This window comes from Paralichthys olivaceus, chromosome 24 (assembly GCF_024713975.1).
Source record: "Paralichthys olivaceus isolate ysfri-2021 chromosome 24, ASM2471397v2, whole genome shotgun sequence".
In the NCBI taxonomy this organism is placed as follows: domain Eukaryota; kingdom Metazoa; phylum Chordata; class Actinopteri; order Pleuronectiformes; family Paralichthyidae; genus Paralichthys; species Paralichthys olivaceus.
Genome location: NC_091116.1, coordinates 5082464 through 5108244, shown reverse-complemented (window position 1 = coordinate 5108244; position 25781 = coordinate 5082464). Strand labels below are relative to the sequence as shown.

The 25781-nt window shown below is 43.4% G+C and overlaps 1 protein-coding gene across 15 annotated transcripts in view; it reads left to right on the top strand.

Moving 5' to 3' along the window:
- LOC109643182 (R3H domain-containing protein 1-like) overlaps positions 1-13799 on the top strand; it is a 37108-nt gene extending 23309 nt beyond the window's left edge. For 5 of the 15 annotated variants that reach the window (XM_069521479.1, XM_069521481.1, XM_069521475.1 and 2 more), the window contains 13 exons: positions 464-733; positions 1178-1332; positions 1740-1850; positions 2776-3126; positions 3294-3471; positions 6563-6720; positions 7032-7165; positions 8514-8617; positions 10126-10307; positions 10881-11022; positions 11393-11490; positions 11627-11711; positions 12471-13799. In XM_069521479.1, coding sequence (XP_069377580.1) covers positions 464-733; positions 1178-1332; positions 1740-1850; positions 2776-3126; positions 3294-3471; positions 6563-6720; positions 7032-7165; positions 8514-8617; positions 10126-10307; positions 10881-11022; positions 11393-11490; positions 11627-11711; positions 12471-12730 — 2228 coding nt within the window. In that variant the 3' untranslated portion in view covers positions 12731-13799. Of the gene's footprint in view, positions 1-463; positions 734-1177; positions 1333-1739; positions 1851-2775; positions 3127-3293; positions 3472-6562; positions 6721-7031; positions 7166-8513; positions 8618-10125; positions 10308-10880; positions 11023-11392; positions 11491-11626; positions 12385-12470 lie in introns of all 15 variants that reach the window. The other 10 variants (XR_011240535.1, XR_011240534.1, XM_069521484.1 and 7 more) reach the window with 8 other exon arrangements.
- Positions 13800-25781: the final 11982 nt, after the last annotated feature.

Sequence of the window (25781 nt, the reverse complement as noted above, 5' to 3'; positions counted from 1 at the left end):
ATCATTAATTTGTCTTTCCAGTGAAATTAGCTGAACACTGATAAGATTTAAATTACAGAACTAAAGAATGAAAAGAATTTGTGGATGCTTTGATTGAAAAACAAAGGTGACCGAGTCTTTGCAGAATGACTTCCCAGAGGAGATCAGGGCCCCAAACTCTGCCTCATCTCAATAACCCACTTGTTTCAAAGTGCTATTCAGAGATTTAACTGTATGCCGTTTGAGATCATTTTACTCTTTGTGTTATATTATGTCATTAGTTTTTATTACTCTTAATTTGTTTTATTCTCTCAGCTTTTTTAAATATCTTTTTATTGAAAAATATTTGTGGCTGTGTTTTGTGCCAAATAAATAAACGTATTATTATTCGTTCAAGTTCATGTTTTTCTTCAGGAGCCACCTTATAGTGATTCTTGGAAATGTAGGAAGTAGATTATAATGGTTTTGCTCCGACTTTTGTCAGGTTCAGAATCATGCAGTAGCGTCGGGTCCTCGTCCAGCTCGCTATCCCGTCCACAGCTGCCTCTCCCAGTTTCAGCAGCGACCCGATCCAACATCCTCAACACGCAATTAATCCACCCGGCCGCTGACACCAGAGGCCCTGGACACCCTGAGATGATCAAGAGCATCCCCTCGCAGCCACCACCCGCTTTAGACACAACCAACTTCTACGTGTTGCCGTTGGAACCCTCAGCGATACCACCCGGCAGCGTTCTAGTCAATCCACACACAGGTGGGTGATAAAGCTGCTCCAGCTGAATCAAAATCTCCTGCGTCAAATCAAAGTATTTTATTCCCAAAATAAATTTCTCTGTCTTGTAATTTTCTGGTGTCCTGATGAAGATTCATGACTTGGGGACAGAATTACATGTTGGCATGAGGCTGCACTCAGTTTGTCTTTCAAATTAGTAGTCAGACCAAAGCAGGCTGATCAAAATGATTCGAACAGATGGGAGGAATCTGAAAATATTCATCATGGGCCTAACGCACACTTTTGATCTGAAAACTGAACTTATGTTGCTGCCAGTTGCTCTTGTGTCTCCTCACTGTGTTTGGGTGTGTCCTGCTCTGTCTCAATCACCATAATTCCAGTGTTTTCCTTTCAAGGACGCTGAATTATTAGTGCACAGCTCACATCAGTGTGGCTTTTTGTCTCCTTATGAATTTAATTTAACAGGCAAGCCTTTCATCCATCCCGATGGCAGCGCTGTAGTTTATAACCCGGCAAGCATCGTCCCCGCTGCTGGCAGGAATCCACAGCAGGGGAAACCCCCACAGCAGCCGATCTCTGCCGCAAGCCAGCAGCAGACGACCAATCATCTGCACTCCCAGGTCAGTGGGTGGGGCTATTTCTTCCAGCTAGAATCTGGAACTTTGGATTTGAAGTGTTTTCTTAACCTCACTAACTTCTCGTGTTTAAACTGGAGCCAATGGTGTGATGTTAGGAGCTTCACTAAGCCATTTAATTAACTATTCATCCAATCATCACTTAGCTGCCATATCTCTGCCTGACGAGGGCGAGTTTTGAGTTTGAGAAACTTAAATGAGAAGTAGCTGGCAGCCAGCTTCCCTTTTCAACTGATAAAATTGCCCATTGTTTCTGTAAACTGCTCATCTAACAGGTGCAGCGACAGCAACTTAGCAAATGGTCAGCTGAAGCTTCCGCCATTTTACTTTCAACATCCGCCAAGTCTCATGCCCTGTCCCTCTGTCCATCTCTTCTTCCCTTCCTCCCTCAGCCGATCTGTCCTCTCCAGCCGTCCTCTGAGCCTGTCCACAACCCAATGGTCTCTTATCCTCTTCCTCCTTCTCAGTTCCTGCCCATCTGTCCTAACCAACAGTACACTGTGGTACAGAACTTTTCTTCTTCCATTTTATTATTCTTCCTCCGTCTCATCTTCTACCAGACCTGGCTCATTAAGAGTTTATCTATACTTTTCTCTGAGCTGTGAAATTCAATTAAGTTGTCTAGTTATCTAGAAAATCTCCCAAATAGATTCTACTCAAGCTTAAGAAAAACTCAGAGCTCTGATTTGATCCAGGTCTTCATACTTTTATCTATGTGACTTTTATGTTTGTTTCAAATTGTGAACTAAGTTCTCGTTACTGTAGGTTTGGCATAATAAGGTCTTTGTAGTGATATGTCAAATCAAGCACAACATTCTCTCCCCTTTCCAAACAGACCCTATTATTTATTAACTATTCAATTTTAAAAAAAAATCTTGGTGAAAAGGTGCATCTAAATCCAGAAGGAGCCATTACCCACATATATAGATCATGCATTCACTTAACCTCATTTCTGACCTGGTTTTAGTGAAAGACATGCCTCTGTGACTAATTATGCCTGTCGAAAATTCCATTAATATTTAATTCATCACCAGATGTTAGCCCTGAATAATCCATGACTAAAAACACTACTCTTCCAACAACATGTCAGGGATGACCTGGACTGGTGTGCGCTGGTGATACAGATAAATAGTTCACTGGAGTTAGCTTGTCTCTGCAGACCTGGGTCAGATTTAAATACAGCATTTGTTTAAATCCTCATGTGGAAGTCAATTTAACAAATGTCTTTGATTCGGCACTTAGTTTAGAAATCAGCTGACTGTCCCCGGGGGTGGAAGTGAATTGATCCATTTTCTGAGCTGGTTCGCTGAGTAAAATACTGTGACCCAGGTTTCATTGTCAGTGCTTGTGTATGTTTATTTGTGTTTGGTGTATATAATTGGATTTAATTTTGTTCTTCAGAAATGTAACCCTGAATTATCTTTCCAGCCTGACGTCCTGAACGCCCAGTTCAGTCACATGACTCTGACGCAGCAGCCGCCCAGCGACAGCGGAGCCACAGCTCAAGACACCCGCCACTATCCGACTGTATACCACCACCACCACCACCCCTCCCCTCTGGTACTGCAGGGAGCCCCTCCGCAGCAGGTTACTGGCTACATGATGGCAGGGCCATCAGGAGGACACTCAGGGGTGCTGCAGGGTCATCCCATCCCACTCCCAACTCCAGGCCCCAACCAAGCATATCCCAGCTCCACACCGGGCCCCAATGCTTTTCCCGGGTCCGCGTTGAACCCGCCGTTCCAGCAGCATGCTTACTTCCAGCAGCCTGTACAGCAGGTACGGACTCCCGCTGTGCTTCTGCTAATTTGTCACCACGTGTAATTCCTGCAGCAGAAACCAGCTTTTGTGACTAATCCTTCATTTTCTCTTGTTGCTTGGGAATGGATTAAATGGCTGCTGACGTGTTACACAATCTTTGAATTTGTGTTCTGTGTCTCCTACAGATGTCCACATGTTACTGCTCTTCAGCCCACCACCCACACTGCTCCACTCAGCATCATCATCATCATCAGCAGCAGCAGCATCAGCAGCAGCAGCACCACCACCACCACCACTACCGACCCCCCGTCAACACGCTGCCCTATAACTGCCCTCAGAGCCAAAACCTGCCCCAGCAACAAGGTAATAAGTCATTTTTTATAATGAGATATACATTAACATGTTAAGTTGTGTTTTTTTTAGAAAGTCGAATTATTTTCACTCTATGAATATATAAAAAATAAAATATTGTTTTTACACACATCCATGCACAGCCCTGTAAATACAAAGTTTCAGTTTCACCTTTGTCATTATATCTAATTCAAAATTGAGTTGCAATGCAAATCCTCCTGGAAACCGAGAAAGCAGCAGGTCGTCCTTTTTTTTCTGTGTTGAACCACAGCTTTAAATAAAGCTTTGAAATAGTAACAATGGTCAAATCAAAGGGTGTTTTAATGAATAAGATCCCGGATCTCTGATTCTTGAATCTCCAGACTTCATGGTGTTCACAGTGAGGCCCGGCCTTCATGCTTTAGCAATAGACTTTGTTCACCTCCTGCTTTGAGTGCCTAGATTGCATTTTTGTTGTTCTTCCTCTTCTTATTTGTTTTCTCCATGAGGGAGCTGCACCAGCCGCAGTCCGACGGCTCTAGTGAAGGACAAATATTTCTCCCTTGCTTTCCTCCCGGTTTGTTTGTTTTTATGAGTTCAGATGTCTCCCCGGGAGTCGTCTACTTGATTATTCTGTTTCTCTGTCGTCTTTTTTATTTTTTTTATTTTTCACCACAGGAGCTGAGATTGTTAGCTCCTGCTCAGCCTCTCTCACACACATACACACATACACATACACACACACACACACACATAGACATACGTACGTCTCTTTAAGTGGCTGCGGCACTATTCTGTCATCTGTAGGCTGCAAATGCGGCTTCCCTGCTGGGGACCCGGGGAATAGACAGCGGACAAATGAAGCTGACCTACAAAGGCAAAGGACAGCAATTATTTCTGAGGGAAATGTTGGAAAAAATGACTCCAACGCCTCACTTCCCTTCTGTTTTTGCAATAATTAAAAACAATACATATAAGACCATCTAAAGGTGAAGACACGGCAGCTGGGGTTGCACACATAATAAATAATTGATCAGCGGTAATTCTCTGAGGGCCCAGTCGGTGTCCACAGAGAAACCTGCAAATGTTTCCACTCACTTGCATCAGACAGTCGCCATCACCGCAGGGCTTCAGCTTCAGTCATGGTCATATTGAGTTAAGGGTTTTGTATTTAATGTGAAGAAACGACGGATCTTCCCTTAGTCGTTGCTATTATGTGATGTTAGAGGTTATTAAAAGCTTCCTTGACATGAAAATGTCCGTCGCAATTTCCTCGACCCCCAAGTCGATGTCATCATGTCTTGATCAATCCAACCAACAGCCGAAGAATCAAATATTCAATTTAGATGAAGGTCATATTTTCACATTTGAGAAGCTGAGTCAAAAGAGAAAATGCCCTCTAACAATTAATAGATAATCATAAAGGTTGTCAATTAAATTTAAATTAATGAAACCTAAAATTACTGTGAAATGAAAGATAATGAGCTTTTATTTTAAGCAATGATGACATGTCAACAAAATTCAATTATAGTAGGCACTTCTTCCTCAGTGATTTAATCAGTGAGTACTTGTGATCAAAGTGACATGAAATCCAAAAAAAATTCCAATATAACAAATTTTAATCCATACTTTAATTAAACATTGATTGAAACAAATGCAAAGGTTAAACACTATAAATGATGGGTTGAATGATGCATGTTAATAGTCAGAAATAGTCAAAACGTTAGAATTCCCTCTCATATAATGAAATTTGGGAGTTTTAAAAATCCAATAAATATTGTCCATCAATAATTATTTTTAACATAAATACATCACACAACATACGATCTGGATACAGATCCCTTAGGTTTGAGTGGAATGAATAGTTTGCAGTGTAAAAGGCATCTTTTATCAGCTTAGCAGTGCAGCTCTGTGCGATTTTTACTGTCCTGAGTCTGAGAGGCGGGATGCGGGGCCGGGACGCTGTCTGAGAGGCCTCTATGAATCTCACAGTGAACCGGTCTCTTTTTCAGCCCCTCACTCCTCACCTGCAGGATGTACAGTAACCCGTCAGTCTTTATGACGAGAGACCAACTGTGGAACTGTCACTGAAGGAGGATGGAGTTGTGTCACTTAAAAACTCTTTGGTCCGTCCTCGCTGATGGCTCTAATCCTTAAACTGCACCAAACTGTCCCCGGCCAAAAGCAGGGCAGTCATTGACGCCTGGACACTCATTATCTGCCTCTGAAGGAATTTTCTAAGTAAAGACACCACAGTCTCCCCTCATCTGCTGCCCGCTGGTACGGAATAAAACTGTGTGCATTTGATATTACGCTCATTTCATGCTTGGTTTGTAAGCGAAGGTGGGAGACGGGGGGTGGATAAAAATAGTCCTCCCCCTCAGTTCCTCGCGGACCGTTTTCATTGTCTAGTTGTACTTTCCTCCCAGGGCGGCAGACTGTAAAGACACCTTCACAAAAGGACGTCCTCTCCTTTGTCATTTGGATTACCACATCTGTGTGTCACCGGGGACAGTATTTTCAAATGTCTTTTTTGTCACCTTGACATTTAAGGGTCCGTCTCTACCCCCTCCTCCCCTCAGGCTAGGAACAAGCGCCGCCATTTTAGGCCGTTCGTAAAATGGCAGTACCTGTGTGACTTTGTATCGTCTTTTGTCGTCTTACTTTTTAAGAAGTACTTTAAAAGTGCGATCTCATTTTGTGTTTACCCACTCGACCAAATCACTAGTAGAATATTTTTTTTCCCAGGCAGAGACGTGGCCCGGCCACTCAGGTTGCATGTTCAGGCCACCACAGGCTGAATCAAATATATTGACTTTCTCATTATTCCAAGAGCCTCAAAGCTGCTAAGCTGTAACAGCTCAACTCCCTGAGCAAAGTCCTGACTTCCACAATCTTTCAATCTGCTGCAGGTTCCTTCATTTAATCTCTTTATTCAAACTATTTCAACACAAAACCGCAAAATGAGTCTTTTCCCAGGGTTTATTAGCTTCTCCTCCTGCTGTGTTGCATACGAATCCTGAATATTGTATTGCATTGTTTTGTGTGTCATATGATTATCAGTTATAATCGAGAGTCTCTTTTCATCCGGTCACGCCGTTATGCTTTTCTCATTTTGCCCCAGTGCACCAAGCAGTGATGCCAAACCCAGCGTCCAGCTACCAGACTGTAGTGGGCGTGCAGCCAACACCCAACCTCGCCCTCACTGGCAACCAGCAAAGCAATATGGGCAACCAGATGCAAGGCATGATGGTCCAGTACCCTCCAATGCAGTCTTATCAGGTATTTTTTACAGAGGGATGCTTTTCTTTTGAGTGTCAGATTTGATAAAATCACCAAGTAGCTTTCAGCTCATTTAGTTATGAATGAAAATTGCTGTTGTTTTCAGGCTGATGTTCTTGTAGAGGAACAAGGAGAAAAAAGTGTATTCAAGTGTACAGACACATTTATTGACATCTGAGTTATTACTTTTAAGAAAATAAATGTATTTGCATGTTTTCCATTTGCACAAACCTTTGCCAATGATCTAACATTTGTTGTTGTGCATTTAAAGTTTTCTATGTTATTCACTTGATTCGTTTTTTCTTCTACAGCAGGTTTCTCTGCCACAGCAGACGTACCAGCAGCCAGTGTTTGTGTCCTGCCAGCCGGGACAGGGGGCAATGGCTGTTGCTGGCATGTCGCCCTACTACAGCCTGCTCCCCCAGAACCAGCACACCACCATGAGGTACGCCCGACTGTGCACGATTATTTCATCTCTTTCTCAATTTAACTGATTAAACAAAAAATGTATTTAAGCAACGTCTAGGTTTTTAAGAGCAACATTTTCCCTCCAAAGCTCGAGCTGTTGTGTTTATTTCTCAAGGATTTCATTTTTAGTTGAATCTTAAAGATAAAATACCTTTAAACATTTAAAACCATTTTTAGCCACTTGAAGTTTACATTTAATACATTTAATAATCTGACCTAAAATATTACAGAATTAATTCAGTTGATGTTGCCTAATTTTTCCAAGATTAACTTAAGCCGTGTTTACACTGATAATACACTTGTTCTGATTTATGGTTCCCCTGTATTATAATCGCTGAAGTCTCTTTAATCAGGTTAACATTGAGTTATTAGCTCGGCTTTGTCCCAGAAACCGATTTGCGGGCTCTTGAAGCTGTTTCTCACTTGTGAAGGTGCCTCTTATTTATAGATATAACAGGCCTGATGAGTGAATCCCAACTGCACCTCTGAGCCAAGGTCATCGTTATTCACTGCGGGGGGGGTGAAGTTATTACCAGAATGCTTTTGGGTGAACTGGGTCTGCGTGCAGCTGATGAATGTGGACTCTGACGCCCTCTCAAAGAGCTGTAGTCATTTTCCTCCAGTTCTCCGCTGCCGTGGAGTAGCGTGCATCACCATACCCTCTCTCATTATAGATGATTGATAGAACTAGTTCACAGAAAGCAAAACATGTAATTAGTTTCTTCTTCCATGGACCCAATCAATCTGGATACTGTTGAGTGGGGCACTACTGGGACGAGCATGCATGCACAAACACCAGACATGAACACAACCACGCATACAGAGTCATCACCTGCATGAGAACAACAAAAAGACACAAACACACACACACACACACACACACACAGAGAGAGGGAGGTGACTTTCTCATTGTCCCAGCTGTAAAATGAGGCTGCGTTAGTAGGGCAGTTGTCGTGGAGATGATTTATGCGGTAGCGTCCGGAACAGCTCACTCTACTCCCATGAGGATGGACTGTCCACCTGCAGCCTGCTTTTTCACCAGCTGCACACGAGTCCCTGCAGGCGGGGTGCTCACGGAGCAGCGTGCCCACTCCGCAGATGGACTTTGCTGTTAAATTTCAAATTTAATACCTCAGCTGCATCTCGAGGGTCTTGCAGCTCCGGGAGATTTACGTCTGTGCAGGTTTAGAAGGGATTTTTGTAAAGGCCGCCGTAAGAGTGAGCGTCATATTAGACTGGGAGGTTTTTAAAAGTCTAATTTAATTTGGTGAACGCTACACAACTCCCCCCCCCAAAAAAAAACACTTGCTGTTTGTTCTTTGCAGTTCAACAGTGAGTTTCCTGCCCACCCAGATGATGGAGCAGCTCCAGTTTCCCCAGTCCTCGTCCCCTTGTGTCTCCCAGCAGCACCCAGGCCAACAGTACGCAGGTGAGCTCACCTCTAAAGCTGAAAATTCCAACATCTGCATGAAAACAAGGAGCAGGGTGACGACAGCTCCCTTCAGAGTTTGGATGCGTGACAGTGATTTTTGCACATCCACCTCCACCACCAAACGTTATGTTGACAACTCTTTCAGCATTTTTGGAAAAACGATTGAAATAAGAAATCACTGATGTTGGGTTTCCTCACTGTCGTCCTCCTAAATGACGATTCTGTGTAGTTTATCATGTGATGGCAGCACAGCTATTTACAAGAAGCCCCTCATGAATTATTTTAAAGATATTCAGTAGTTGATATTAGTTATGCAGTTATACATACACACACAATATATCACCATCTTCATGTCACATGGAAGGAATTAAGGAGGATTTGTATTGTGTTTGATTAAAGAAATAAAAATGTAAGTGACAAAAAATGTGATCCAAGCTACTTACACAATAAGTAGATGATGATGTCGTGTCCTGACTGATACTTGATTATTGAAGTCAATAACAGTATTGACATTTCGGGGTTTGAATAAAGTGATAACGGTATATTGGTTGAGTTGGTTTTAAAAAAAAAGGTATGTACTACGCAAGATGTTAAACAGTTGTTTACAGAAGAAAACTAGCAAAAGATTGTGGAAAAATACACGTGGTAAAATGGGTTCTTCCAGGGTTTAGCCTTTTTGAGGTATGAGACAGTTATTTCATGTCCCTCCTGTTTGGTGTTGGCCTTTAGAAGACTCACAGAATCACTGTCCAGAGACTCAGGTGGGGCGGTCGCCTCACTAATGACCTTTATTATTCATGTCTGATATCACGGGAAAGCAGCGGAGGGAGCCATCATTTTCAGCTCGTCAGTAATGAGGTCAGATGAAGGTCTCGCGGATGCGTTACCTACAGCATCACCAGTAAACATTTTTAATTGGCTGTGCCGGGGCCAGAAATAATCGGCAGATTAAGTCCAAATATCCACTGTCCTTGCAACTGTTATTAGGTATTATTCCATGAATCAACAGCGGCGTCAGCTGTGTAAAGTTTGTCATATGATTTCCAGTTTTTATGTAAAGAGAAATTAATTAGATGTAAATGTGTTGTATTATTTTTGAGTTCACAGAGCAGGAGGTCACATCTCCACGTGTTTGTTCTTTTCCTTTAAAGTCACATTATTCACAGCCATGCGTCAGAAACTCATTAGATAATTGGATCTCTCGGATCATCGCGGTGGATTTAGCCGGAAAAGGGAATGGTCTGTTAATGCACCACGGATGTGCCTTTTATAATCAAGGCACTTAAAGCCTAATTGTTCAGCAGCTAACGGTGTGAGAGTTTTCACTGATGAGGCACGTTGCTGAACAAAAGTGCTGAAAAGGAGCTTTTGGGCACAAACGCATTTGGTTATTGGGTTTACTCTGGTGCATAGATGACGAGTTGAGGTGATGAATTAAATGAAAATACTTACATAAGGTGTCTATCAATTATGTTACGTGTGTGTGTGTGTGTTTGTGTGTGTAGGGTTGTTACCACCGGCCCCCAGCAGTGGCATGGTGATGCTGCAAATGACAGCGCCCCCATGCCAGCAGCCCCGGGCCCCCTCCCCCTGCCAGCGGAAACAGCCCGGCTACAAACACCCAGGGCCCGAGAACCAGCGCAGCCGCAGGCCTGCTGAGCTCCCACCGCTTCCAGACATCACCCAGGTACAAACGCTGCCCAAGTGCTTAGACTATGAGGAGATAATCACACAAAATGCAATAAAGCCATTTTCACCTAATAGTTGAAAGTGATACGATTCTATTTAAAACCTCATTTATTGTCTTATGGCTTTAAAAACATTTAATTTAATCAGTGGCCCAGAGGTTTAGCTTCTTCCTGATCATTTCAAGTGAAATTATATGTGCTTAGAAAAGGTTAGTCACATACGACAATACTGATGTCAGAGGGTTAAAACTAATGTTAAAGCCAGTGCTCGGGCTAAAACCAGCCTCCCTGCAGGCATGTAGGTTAATGTCATGGTAAACAGGCTCTGCAAATGAAGTCAACACTGCCGCAACCTGAAAATGAGGACAAAACAGTCCTTAGCATTAGGTTGTAATGGAACATTAGTGGGACTAATGTGGATGGAATGGTGCGTTAAAGCAAAGGCTCGAACGACAAAATGACTTTGTGAAAGGAAGCCGAAGCTGAGGTTTGCTTTTTTTTTTTTTGAATGAAATTGTTTTGTGTTTTCTCCCCATTCCCTCCCGCCGCCCCCGTCGGTGTGTTGTGTGTAGAGCAGCCTGCCCTCGTCCCCGGCGCTCACTCCCTCGCCAGGCCAGCTGCCCAGCGTCAAGGGCCTCCCACCAGGCATCTCGCCCATCCCTGTCATGGCCCACCACCCCCAGCTCCCTACAGCCTTCTGCCACAGTGGACAAGGTCGGAGACACACGCGGGCCACTCAGGGTTCACTCACTCACACACACCACAGTTCAAGAGCGCACAATGCTCACCAACATGGCCGTCTAATTAAAACAGAGGAAATTATGTTTGTGTCTTAATCCTGAGTCTGGTACATTTTAATCACAGGAAAAAACCTGTTAGCAAGTTAATTATAAAAATGATTTCATTTTAACAGCAAACGAAACTCTATTTTTTTTGCCTTGTAAATTATCACCATGAGCTCACGATGATAACATCTCTATAACACTTTGAATTTAGCCTGCACGCTCACTAAAGCAGACGCAGTAGGCAGATTGGAGAACAACAGTAATTCATGCACTTCATGGATTTTTCCTGTGACCTTCAGGTGAAGCCCACTACTCTCTACTGGGCCAACCTCTGCATTACAAACCCTCCATCAGACATCCGCTGATCAACACTGCCCACATGGTTACCAAACACCAGGTTAGTCACGGACCCCAAATGTCTTCCATCGCTAAACATGGGATTTTATTGTGATCACCTGCAACTGTCTCAAAATGATGTAAATGGTCTCCGCACCTCCCACAAATCCACCTCTAACTGTCCTCTGTGTCCTCAGGGTCCACTGGGGGTTTGGCGTAGCGGTCATGGGAGGAAGGCCAGCAGAAAATCTCTGTCTTCAGATCTCAGTGTAGGTGAAGCAGGTAATAGGAAGTCCAGAGGGAGGCTTGAGTTCAGGGAACCTCGTGTCACCGGCAGTCAGACCTCTTCTCTACGGCAAGAGGCGCCCGATATCAACCTTGTATAGCTTCATAGCTATGTGCAGGAATTCAGGCAATATGCTGTCAAACATCAGGTTTGAAGACGCCAGTCATAAAACGGAAACGAATCCCGTGATAAATCCAGCTGCTGCGTCGTCTGTTTGGCAGATTACCTGAAATAACGCCACATTTCTTTATTGTGTCAGAATATGCTTGCTGCGCTCCGTTGCTGTGCGAGCAGGCGTCGTGTTTGTAAATGTAAGCAGAATAAATTACAGACGGGGCAGAATCCACACCTGGCAGTGCAACCTGCAGCCCTGGCGGTATTGGTGCTGAAAGAAATGTGCTGATTATTTCAAATATTGTGGCGTAATTATTTTTTTTGCACTCGCTGAGCTGTTTATTTTTTCTGCATTATTCAGGTGCTCACGTCAACAATCCCTCCATTAGAAACAATCTTATTTTTTTATATTTTAATCAATCAAGAAGCATTAAAAACACAGCTATTGCTTTATATTATTTTTCTTGAGCACACTGCAACAGGTTTGACCGTCGATCGAACCCGAACACTTAAAAGCTGACTGCAGCAGTTTATTGAAGCCTCCCGATGGTGCAGGTCTGATTTTTCTCTTCACCCATGACAGTTGTTTTATTTACTGGCACTGCTGCTGACTGTGTGTGTGTGTGTGTGTGTGTCTGCAGTGAGCACTCACATCCTGGAAGTGACAGATCCTCCGGAGGGGATCAGCTGTACAGACTCCAACCTCCTCCCAGCAGAGCTCTGCGAAGGGGGCGAACTGATCCCGCGGCTGTTGGACCACCAGCCCTGGCTGCGAAACACAACCAGAGACGCTCCCAGCAGAGACCTGGCCCCATCACACTCTATCTTTGCCGTGCTACCTTCCAGATACGCTGTCCCAAGCACCACGCTCCACCACCGCAGCCCCCGGGCTTCCTTTTAAACTCCGAATAAACACCAGACACAAAGCCGGCTCATAGCTGCCGAGATCTCGGTGCATCTAAGGAGCGCCACATCAACGCACATCCAACCACCTGCCTCTGCTGCCTCAGTCTGGACTGTCTCCCAGACCCTGTCCAAATCAAGAACAGTATCTAATGATTTGAAGAATGAATGTTTCTTTTTTTTATTATTTTGTTTTAGTTTCTTTTTAAATTTTCTCTGGCCAACAGGCAGCAGCACCCACCACTTCGGGTTTGTTAGTAAAATGGCCACTGAGTTAAATCTGAGGCTTCCTCTTTTCTAAAAAAAACAGTTTGTTGTTTAAAAGTGAAAGTGTTCAGAGAGCTTTAGGATTTATTTGCCAGCTAAGATGTTTGTGTCTCCACTCTGGCTCATTTCATAGCAGGTGTACGAGTGTGACAGCAGCATCATATCCAGCAAAACATACACATAATCAACCAGAGTCTGGTTCAAGAAGGTTTTTGTGCCCACTTTTGAAGATTAGAGCATATAATTTCATATCAATTTCGCATTCATATCAAATTAAGTTAATTTAATTGATTCAATCAACTTAGATCAGTAAAGTTGTCGCTGTGCTCCAGTTTGAAACTGAAGTAATCTCTTGTTAGGCTCACGTGAACGGGTGTCGTCTCTTGTATAACATGCTCCCAACAATAAAACACGCCGCAGCACTTGTACCATGTGAGCCCATACAATAATAAACACTGAATAATAGATCCACTACCTGAATAATTTAACATCACGGTTCTACACAGTGAATGTTGCGTTTGCACTGAAGTGACGATCAAGGATGGAGATTTGATTGAAATCAGACGGGGCCTGGATTTTCCTCTCTTAGCCCCCTCATACATGTGTGTTGCACTCAGCCAGGCCACTTTCTTTTATATTTAATTAAAAATGTTTATATGCACAAGAAAAATGCAATCAAGTTTGTCACTACTTCATTTTTGGGGGGGGGGTTCTCTTTGTGTGAATCATAAGAGGAGTTCTGTGTCCGGCGTGGCCTTTCTTTTTATTCTTGTTCGACTCTAATAAATGTTTTCACCACACGTGTCGACATAACTTTCTCTGAAAGCCAAAAAGACGAGTATTAATTCACAGCCAGCAAATGGTCGCTCTAATAGAACATCTACTTGTTGCAGGATGTTTTTTTTAAAGAATCTATCAGATGAGGCAACTTCTCTGAGGATGTTGCTGTGCAGTTTGTATCTGTGCCTGTTGGGCATTGCAGAGACATTTGTTTTTCTTTGTAGCCTCATCTCCATCTGCATAAATGAGCCAGTTTGCATTTAAAACGTCTGCAGAGTGAGTGAAATGTGGGGAAACAGAGCCCCTCAGTGGTCAAAGGGTGTCACTGCTGTTATTACAGCTTCAGGCAGAGAGAGTGAAAACTGTCTGATGGAGACACTCCGGGACAGTAGCAGGACCAGTGGTTGTGTCCCATGTCCCCCAGAAGGAAGGATTGAGGACAAGCTGATCCTTCACTTCCAGAGCTGCAGGAGGATCCGGGGAGGAGACGTGGAGGTGATCACATTCCTCACCAACATGTCTGGACTTTGGACAAAGATGAAGGTACAAAAATTGAATTGTAGCTGAACAAGCTACGAACGTATTAACCTGACATTGAATCAAATTTTCATTTAAGATCATATAACAATATTAGCATCTGGATTTGTAACCTATATCTCAGTATGGGTGTCTTTTACATATAAACTGCTGGAAGATGGACAACATGACGGATCCAGAAATGTCTCAATGTCCACCAGTAGCTTATAGGTCATAAGTCCCGCCTCCTCCATGTTGGAGGAAAATTGTCAAATAAATATTTTCAACGATGGTTCCTGTCGTTTGAGGTAATTCTTAACTTAGTGATGAACGTTATAGAGCCTGACCCATGATTGGTCGAGTGTGTGTATCAGTGGGACCCCTCCATGTCCCATCCACGAACATTAGGGAGGCAGGGTCTTTCACCAATACTGCAGCCAGCCACTAGGTGAAGACAGAGACCTCTTTCAGGGGGCTGTCATGTCGTCCATGTTTATTTATTTAGTCTGAGCAGGTAATGATGTCACAAGTGTTCAAGATTTAAGGTGAGAACAGAAAACTGAATTGTGTGAATTAACACATTCACAGAAGAGGCGGCACTTTGACATCTTATTATCTTGTATTAATATTTTATTCTCTTAAAAATAAATCAAATAAAACCCCTGAGAGCCACGATGTACATACTCCATGGCTGCAGGGGTCAGGACACAATTTGAGAAAATGATTTATTTATTTATTTCTATGAAAATCAGATGCTCAACGCTTCAGTCGTTTGACACTGAATATAAAACCCTGGAAGACCTTAAATAAACTGTTCAGTGTGTAGAGAGGTGACGTATAAAGGAAACGTGTTTGTATGAACACTTCCCTCTTATATGAATCTGATTCAGATGCGTTGTTGTGCTGCAGATGTTTTTCGATCTCTTCATATTCGGCAGTGATCAAGCATCACTTAGTCTGCGCTCAGCTCACAGGTCACTGTGTTCGCAGCCTCTGCTCCACCAGAGAGAGGCCTCCATTGAGGACCTCATCCTCAGATCCAAACAGTTTCCATCCACAGTTTTACCCTCTACTGCTGCTGTCGAGTCGAGTCTCACAACGCAAAAGGCAGGTTTAGTGATGAAGAGGAGAAGATGGGAGGTCGAGGTTGGGCCACGCTCAAAAAGCCAACAGATGATGGAAGCAAGTGAGCAAAGGCCAAACACACACAAATGTCCAGGAAGGAAATAAAACTCTTATCAGGCGTGAACCTGGATGATATTTTACAAATGCAAGAGAATCAGTTGAGCTCCTTCCACAACAGTACGGACTATCTGGAGGAATCAGACCAGAGCATCTCAGCCGTCACCGTTAAGCATCGTCCTTCCAGATGCTCGGAAGCCCTCGGAGTGTCGGCAGAGTGCGTTCAGGGAACCAGCCTCACAAGGACACTGCTGAGCAAGAAGCAGGACGCCACGTCTGCTTCAAGGATCCAGCAGGCCTCGAAAAACCTCAGGACTCCTACGACGAGGAGAGGCAGCCTCAGAGACAGAAACTCTTCCAGACGAGCAAAGAAGTGAATTTCTTGTTCAAGGATTCCAGTCGCCCTTCAGTTTCCAGTCTCCTGTTCTGTAAGAGAGTGGAGGACGGGGTGCTTCTTGGAGTTTGAGCTGAATGAAATAAATGTAGCAATCAGTGACCACAGGGTAGTGCTGTTGTGCTGCATATAGAACAGCAGCTCCTGCAGTTTGAAGTCATTTGTCTTATTTTGTTGACAATAATAAAAGTGTGTAGTTCAGCAACTAATTTGATTCTCAAATAATATTTCTAAAAATTCATCAATATTCTGTTGATAAAGAATCAATAAAGATTTTAATTAAAGCATTAATTAAGCTTTGTTTACGCATGGATCAATAATTATTCACTTTCAAACACCAGGTATTAATCCAAACAAGGTTCTCACAGCAGCAGAGATAAATGTTCATTAACCTCCTCACATCTTAATTAAAAACACATAATCTTCTGATTAAAAACATAACTGAGAGACGCCAACCTGTCACTCATAATCACATCCTCCTGTTTATTCTCTCGTCCAGATTTCACTGATGGCTTCATCATTACATGGGTTCAACATTTATTTAGATTTTATATTTTGTGGCAGAGTGACAAAATAAAAACAGAAAGAAAACTGAAGAATAACAAATTCTATTAGTTTGTTGTGTATTGAACCACAATCAACACCGTTAACTATTTCTTAATTCTATTAGAATTAATTTCATTGCAGCTTGAGATGAAATGAAAAGAAATAAAAATAAGAAAAGGTTTGTGAAAATTAGTGCAATGTCATTAAATCTTGTCTGCTTGTGCAAAAACATCCTGATGCTAAAAGGAAGAAAAATAATAATAATAATATGATCACTTTTAATAATTAATCCATTTGTTTTTAGGCTTTTGTGACTTATTTTATTTGCTTTAATCAGAATCCTGCACCGACAGAGGACAGTAGGGGGCGATGTGACACTTTCATCCTTATAATGGACTATTTAAAAAATGAGACATGTAGATGCCATAGCTTTGCTCACTGAGGCAATTATGGTGGCTGGGTTTGGCGAGCAGGATGCAGATTGGCAGACAAATGATGCCAGTTGGACGTCCCATAATACACACACACACACACACACACACACACACACACACACACACACACACACAGGGAGAGATGTGATGTGTGAAGCTGCTCAGTAAAATCATGTTTTGCTTTTTTTTGGGTCTGATTATTCAAATGAGCTTGTCCCCAGCCTTCATAATTGATTCATTAAGTTAAAAAAAAAGCTATCTAATGAACACACACAAACAATCTCAGCTCATCTCCCAGGGGCACACGCCCTGGGTTGTTACCATAGGAACGTGGTGGAAGAGGTTACCGAGCTGCAGCGCCGGGCGTTGTTAGGGGAGGCTCTCGAGTACAATGAAAACATCCAATAGGACGGAGGAAGGCCCTCTTTCCCTCTCGTCCTCAACCATCCGCCATGTTTCTACTGGGGGTTTGAAAGCAGAAAGAGGGTCAACAAGCAGAAAGCATGAATTATTTCTCTCAGCTCCGGCCCTCCATTACGTCCCCTCTCACTGCGTCTCCTCATTATGCATGAAGTATAATTAGGTAATTGCCTTTTGAATATATTAAGCGTGTGTGACTTTCATGATGGAGGTCAAAAACAGCGGTAGGCCAGAAGAGGAAGACATCTCCATCAGGCTCTGCTGGGGATCAAACCTGTGACTGGAGCAGTACCAGTACCGAAGCCTAACAAGGGTCCTGGGCCAGGGCCTTTGTTTCTTTTCTAGAAAAACAATCACATGGTGAAAAAGAGACGTAAAATGACCACAAGGAGACATGTTGTTTCTCCTCTTTTGCTTCTCACCACCACACGACCACCTATTGCTGAATTCCCTAATGTGTACTTGTGCGTTCATGTGTAGGCGCACAAATATTTGAGGTCGGAGGTCAGAGGGACGGGCAACTAGCCTCTGCATCTTTTTCACAGTGAGGAATGAAGCTGCTTGTGATGGATAGCTTTCCTGAGGCGTCGTGTGTGTGTGTGTGTGTGTGTGTGTGTGTGTGTGTGTGTGTGTGTGTGTGAGTGTGTGTGTGTGTGTGTGTGTGTGTGTGTGTGTGTGTGTGTGTGTGTGTGTGTGTGTGTGTGTGTGCTGCAGTAACAAATTGCCTCTTAATGATTCCTCTCACAGATCATCACCCGGCCTGCGAGAGGGGAAAGTGATGAGGGATATGAGTCGTGCTCCCCCCGCTGCTCTGCCTAAATGTTGTATGGGTATTAAGGAGTTGTGATGGAAGAGACTTGTAGGAGAAATTGGGGGCAACAGACCAAGACGTGTGTGTGTGTGTGTGTGTGTGTGTGTGTGTGTGTGTGTGTGTGTGTGTGTGTGTGTGTGTGTGTGTGTGTTAGCTGTGGACAAAGAATGAATGGTGTTCATATGAGCCATGATGTAAACTCACCGAATCCTCTAACTTTTGCCAAAGTAATTCAAGTGTGACTCATGATCAATGTGTAACGTGCTCGTCTTTAGAGTGGATCATGTACATCCTGCTTTCAGACGGACACCGAACTCTGGAAATGTCAGGATTCAGTTTTTGAATCTTTTTTGGAGATAGCAATATTAGTATAGATAAAATACAACATTTGTGATACCGTGGTGGATTTACTCAAACTGGTTCACGAGCGTCTGCTGCTCCTCCAAAATATCATATGAAGGATTTTGCTGCCCGGTGGGAGCGACTCTCAATTTCAGCCCTCATCTCTCAGCTCCATTAACTGACAAAAGACACCAGAGAGGGACACACACATTTCTCAGGTGACACCATGTGGCATCGGATGATTTGTAGAAACTAGGCCTGATGATTTGTGTGGAGGTGCCAGTGTGATTTAATGGCCCGGTCAGAATTGAACCCGCTACAGATATGAAATCAGTAACAGCATCACATTCCCCCCCGACGATCTGTACCGACCATGATAGGACACCAGACTGCTGCTGATAAACATTCGTGACATTATGTGAAAATCAGGAGGTTTAGTTCAGTTCAGCCATTTTACTATGGTGCAAACAGGAAATCCAAAAAACATCCAGTTCCCTTGACAATGGAGGGATTTACATAATTACAACAGGAGCCAATCACATAAACTGAATCCCTTTGTTGTTCACGGCTTCAGGCTTCATCTGTGTTTTTAGTTTTTGTCTGGACCAGTCTGGCACAGATGAAGAGGACAGACGTGACAACATGTGAGAAAAGGTTGTGAATACATTAGCAGGACACATTGGCACGCGGGTGTGTGTGTGTGTGTGTGTGTGTGTGTGTGTGTGTGTGTGTGTGTGTGTGTGTGTGTGTGTGTGTGTGTGTGTGTGTGTGATGAGTGCATTTATATGCTGTCAGCATCAGAAATCAGCAGCGTGGTGAAGATGAATGACATCAGCTTTAGGTGAAATGCAAATGCTCAGGACAAAACCGTATCCACAGTAGAAATATTGAGAATCAGAGGGTCAGAGATAAGTTTATACTGAAAGATGCAATGCAAAACGTCCATGTGATGATTAAATGCAAACATACGAAAGGATATGAATGTGCAAAATGTGCATCCTCTGGAAAATATCCTAAAAAAAGTGCTTCTTTTACGTGCATGTGTTTTTCATCCTGAGATATTTGTGTCCTTCCAGTTCTACGTCCATCGTGAATTTTCTAAACATTTTCCCGCTGTATTCTTTGCTCGGACATTTTACCTTAAAGGGGCTGGCAGGAAAAGTCCCGGGAAAAATGTATAACTCCGACATGTGCCTTCTCATGTGCAGCCCCTCTGGAAGCTGTGCGGACTTCAGTGAACGTGTGGAAACAGCTTTAATCACATACAGTGTAAGAGGTCTGCTGAAGGACACACACGTCTTTTCATTTGTTCAAAAAGCACTTAGACACAACGTCTCCTCTCCTCCAAACCATAAAAAAACCAAACTCCTAAGAGGCCTGGCCGCATCCCTGCTACCTAACCTCAGAGAGGGAGAGAGCACCCTGGTTTGATTAGCCCGACTTGAGTCTTTAAAGTCTCCTGGAAATGTCAGCGGAATCATCAGAGGGGCCGTTTCCTTCTCAGAGCTCCGATCAAAGACATTCCCAACATACTGCGCCTTCTATATTGTTCGCTCACGGGCAAAACGTCTACATCTGCACGACATTATTGGTTTTATGGGAGTTTTATAAGTGGAGACAGACTGAAAATGGGAAGAGACAAGTGACATTTCCCTCCCGTCAGCGACGCCCTCGGCCCTCGACTCTGCAGCACTGGTAATGTGTCACTGTGCTGTGTGTGTGATATCACCCTTGTTTAAAAGGGAGTTCCTCTTTGTTTGCTCAGGCTGACTCCATCATACGTGAAGCCACTTTCTCTGCATTAAACCCCCTCACAAGATATAAGGTCTAAAACTGAGCTAGTGATTTCATCAGTCTTTGGAGATAGATATATATAGATAGATAGATAGATAGATAGACAGATAGATAGATAGATAGATGGATAGATAGATAGATAGATAGATAGATAGATAGATAGATAGATAGATAGATAGATAGATAGATAGATAGATAGATAGTTAGATAGATAGATATCTCATATAAATCTCACCTGACACACAATCTCATTAAAACAATTACCTTTCAGTGCAATGTTTTCATTACCTTGGTTTTATGTCTTGCATCACACACACACCTCCACTTCGACGGCTTGACCCACAAGCCACCGTGCACAGCAGGCCGTGCAGACCTCAGGCCACTCAGTACATCAAACAAATGAGGAAATGAACTCCCCTCCTCCCAAGACCTCAACCCCCCCCAACCCCGGTCGCTTGGAGCAACTCCACCGAAGGCCTCAGCTTCAGTCGATAGATCACAGCCCATCACTGCTGGAGGAGGGTCAATGTACCTCTGTTTGATTTCCATCCTCAGGCCAGTATTCCTCTCTGGGATGTCCCGACCTTTAAAATAAACATGGTGGATATGTGGTGCTGTTCTTGCAGATAAATGCACACACACGGATGCTGACACCGCTGCTGCCTCCTTCAGTTTGGGCAGTGTTTTGGTTTTTAGCTCACCACAACGCAATTGTCACCATGCCTGCTGCCGCTGTTTGCCAGGCCACAGCGCTGAGCCCTGCCAGTGGGCGGGTGCAGGCTGAGCCCAGACTTGTGATGAACCTCATCCAGGGTTCTGACAAAGAGAAGAGGAGTCGGAGCTATTAGGAAGCTCAGTGGGGCTCTAATCTGACTGTGAGAAATCCAGATGCTCTAATAGCAATCTCTCACCAGAAAGAAACATTACAGGAATCACTTCTGTCAAGTTTTAAATCATTTATCCAGCACTGTCTGGGTTTGAAAACTTTTTTAATCATTAACCCAAGAAAAATGCCAAACATTTGCATGTAATAGCCTCTCAAACGGGCTGCATGTCTTTATTTCTAAATACATATCATTGTAAATTGAATATATTAGGATTTTGGACTGCGGTGGGTTGTTAATAGTTAACTTCACACTGTTCTTCAGCACATCACGGCCCTGTAGAGGCTCTCAATCCTCCCATCAGCCTCGTCTGGCACTCTCACATACAGTCTGCTGGAGAGTTAGCACATATAGGCCTGGTATATGGGCCAGAGAGATGGCCTGATTGTTAGCGGTGCTATATTTAGCCTGAGTATGAAAAATCTGAGGAGGTTAGCTCAGCGTGGATGCAGATTGAGGGCTTACTGAAAGTGTGGGAGCCACAAACCTTTATCAACAAATCAAATGTGTCAAAGACAAGGTCGTTGGGTCACCTATAGAGGTTATGTGTTCTTCGATTTTTGAGGTTTAATGACCAATATATTATCAGGGGCTTCGTCTTAAATTGTCTTCATGATGATTTAAAACTGCCTTCTATAAATTCTGGTTGTAAATTTAGAGAGGGGAGCTGTGATACGGCAGCCAGAGGGCCCTTCATGTCACCTGAAAGCCCCATAAGAGCACATCAAGCCCTTCCTATCATGTCAGCATTAATCTGAGGCCACGCTTCAGTCCCGACATTAAACTCCTCGCTACACATATGGAGCCACTCATTTGTTACTGGAGCAGGATGACACTACAGGCAGTTTCGTGGCTGTCACACTGATCTCCACCTCACACGTCTCACACACAAGCACACACCATCTCAGATCTGCATCCCTCCTGTGATGTGATTCGAGTCATCGGAGTGGCTGCGGTGGGTCCGCACACGCTCGTGTAATAAAAAGAAAGCCACATCCGTGCACAACAGCTGTACACTTCCGATGGTGAGGGATCACAGCAGCCGCCGGTTTGGATCCCAGACTGCAGGAGTGTAGCACTTACTCCACCAATTACCTTTTTTTCCAAGATGAACAAGACTAGAAAGTTAATTCACAAAAAGTGCAAAGAAAGACACAATGTCACAAAAAAAATGACGTCGTGATTGACAGCTGAGGTGGACTCATGATTGGTCGATTGTATCGGTGGGACCTCACCACCCTGGCTCCGCACCACAATGGTGACAGCGCAGGATATTTTGGCTTCATTTGTGTATATTGGGAGGAAGTGGAGACGTGTTGTCCATCTTTATTTACAGTTGTATGATCAGGACAGGTACAAAAACAGATACAGATATTTTTAATGAACTTTTCACAGTCGTCATTTAATGATTTGTTCCTGTCATGTAACTGACAGACATGATTATTGTCCCGTCATGTGGTTTGTTTTAAGAAGATGCTAATGAAGACAAAAATGTATGCACCATTAATCCCTGAACACACACACACACACACACACACACACACACACACACACACACACCCCTAACTTCCCTGAAGAATCAGGTCATCCCAGGAATGATTCATCCTTCAATTTATCAAACACACACACAGACTGAACGCATCCACAGTGCCTCATTGCATCAGTGTGTGTATCCATGCCTGAACAGATCTAATGACTGACTGGAGACACTTGACAGACTTACTGTATTTCTTCATACGTGTCATTGCCCTCCTACTCCTGTGTGGGCATGATCACGCGTGTTCCCCATTGTGTGTGTGTGCCGTGCCGTGCCCTCGCTGCCCTGCAGTGTATTCAGCAGAGGATATTACGCTAATGGTTTATTAAAAGAAAATGTCATGTGTTAGTGAGCTGAGGGGATGAGGGGGTTCGGAGCTCATTAGGATTCATTAGGGGGTTCCAGTCAGTGCACGTTTCATGCACTAGAAAGCCCAGAATGTAAGAATGACTTTTTTTTAATTTGATAAGCTGATCTGGAAGCTTACCTATGAAATGATTCTGGCTCTGCTGCTCCGTGCTAACATTTCCTCTCATGTAATGTTGATGTAGTGATACCAGGTGACTCATAAGGTTTTTGGTAAAACAGTGAATTCCCATGAAGTGTTTGGAAACTGTGATCCTGGTTGTGTTACTCAGAATTACTGCCAGTAAAGATTACAAAGAGAGTAACTGATTTCACACTGAAGTAAAGTAAAGTAGATGTTCATGTTAATTTCTCAGCTTGCATGTTTCTCCGTCACTGTGAATGAAGTGAGAGTGAAAAAAACTACTCCTCAATGCCAAAAGGAATTTTGGAAATATTCCCAGATGTGTTCAGCGATGTTCCAGTCCACATTCCATATTTGTGATAATATATCTGATTCATCAGACAAAACGTTCTTCACATTGTTGTGACTAAACTCCATATATAGCCATGAAACAAATATCAAAACAAAAGGGATTTATTGTGACATTTTGGAAGATTCAGTGAATCCGCACACCTCTTTTAATTTAGCCTTTTTAAAAACAAAACACAAGAGCACAAAGGTTGTGTGTTTATCTGAAATAAGAACAGTGGCGGTTCTAGGATATTTCTAAATCGGGGGCTACAATTTTCACGGAGTAGCCAATTATATGTCCAGGTCCATGAGAATTGTTTAACTTGAAGCATACAAGGTTTATCACCTGTACCGCAGCCAGCCAAAAGAAGCATTTACTTTTCCACTCAAATTACATTCAGGAACATTAATCTGCATGTACGTGTAAATTCACACAAGCATGCCATTAAGGGTCGCTCACTTTATCCCAGCTGGTGTGAAATAACATCTCTCCTGGTTCTGGAACTGGAGTCATTTCAGACTGCAGCCCCCCCGCTGCTGTCAGCCAGAGATCAAGGCTGAGAGCTGAGGTAGTTAAGCCGAAAGCTGCGAGAGGGCAAGCAGCTCTCTGACATGCCCTGTTCAACAAAATGTATTTTTGTATTTTACAGACGAGCTTTGAAGATTTCACTTAAGCCTTTAGCACAAATGCCAAAGCCGGGACACGTTGGACGGTGCCGTTAAAAGGCTTTTTTTAAAAGATGATGCAGATAAGCTTCATATGAGAGTGATTGAAAGGTGAATTATTTAAATCATAAATAATGTTTAAATGTATATCACCGCCAAGGCAGTGTGTATCCTCCAATCTATAGTTGTTGTTGTGTTTCCCTGAACTGCCCTTGATTTCCCAGCCGTGGTGACTAACCGTCGAGGAAACCCCTCTCAAAGTGAAACAGGCGAGCGTGTGCTGCATTTGCCCGAGCAGTAAATGTCAGTGCCCTGCTGATTGAATGCACGTCGACAGAGATAACTGTGGGGCAGCGTGCTGTCAGGACAGGGAGGGAGAGACCCAGTGACCTAGACTCGTCACACACCTCCAGCACTGCCGGCCTGCTGGCTAAAAGCAAACCTCCTCCGACCTGTGGTCAAATTCTACGCTTTTATTGCTCATTTTTAATCATCTTCTGACCTGTTTGAGAAATTGGCTTCAACTGTTTCTGGAAATCACTGCAGCAATAAGGCAAACTCCTCACGCGCAGCAGGAATCGTGTGCACTGGTGCGTGACCCAGACCTGAACTGTGCCGGATAGCGATGGGTCACTCCACAAAGAGCAGGAGAGGGAATTTATCAGTGGAAACTACAGCATTGCTCCACTTCAGATTATTTATAGCTGTAAAAATATCCTATCCTTTTGTTCTCCTGTGACGGCACAGTTATCTGTTAGCAATCTCATTCAGTATATTTGCTTAGAATCTGATTAATTTCATTTAAATGTACAGTATTTCACATATATGTTGTTATAAATTCATCTACACACTGTTAAATACATTCACAGGAGGTACAACAGAAACCCCTGACATTCCAAGGGCATTTCTTTATCATTGTATTGTATGTGTGAGCCAGTGAAGGAGGTAGGAAGCAGCACATGCGGTGAAGAGAATCCCAAAGGAAACATACGGTACTCGAGCTCATCGATGTTTCAGTCAAGGACACCACAAAAGCACCCATTACACACAGCTGATGCTACACAGCTATGTCTTGTGTTGACCCACTTTATTTTCTGCAGTAAAAAAAGCCTCTAAATGAAAAAATACAATACGAGTGTGAAGGGAGTGAGACGAGGATTTTGGTGTGAGGAGGTAAATTTATAAGATCTGCAGGATGGTGACAGCACCATGAGACCAGAAACAGGTGGTGGTTGTATTTCTATCCTGGGAACTATGTCCAGTATTTGGGTAACTGCACTCGTCTGACAACACCACAACAGACAGACCAGTATAATGTGTCTGTCTTGGTTTATTGTGTCCCTCATTTCTGATTTGTAACATTAAAAGTGCTATAATAGCAAAAGAGCTTTGTTGAAGAAGAGGTATGGAACCAATTCCTTGTGTTTCCAGCACCCTGCAGCATTATGGGAAATGTAGTAAATCTCCTGACTGAATCTTTACAGGCCGATTGTAATGCATGACTAAATAGGTGGACTTTTCCCCTTTAAGATTTTCCTGCACTGTGTCAATCTGCAGAGTCTCACTTTGGCCCAAATGTGTGGCTGCACCCGAGTGAGGCTGGCAGTGCTGCAGGCTACACACCCACACACACACACACACTCACTCAGAGAGAGA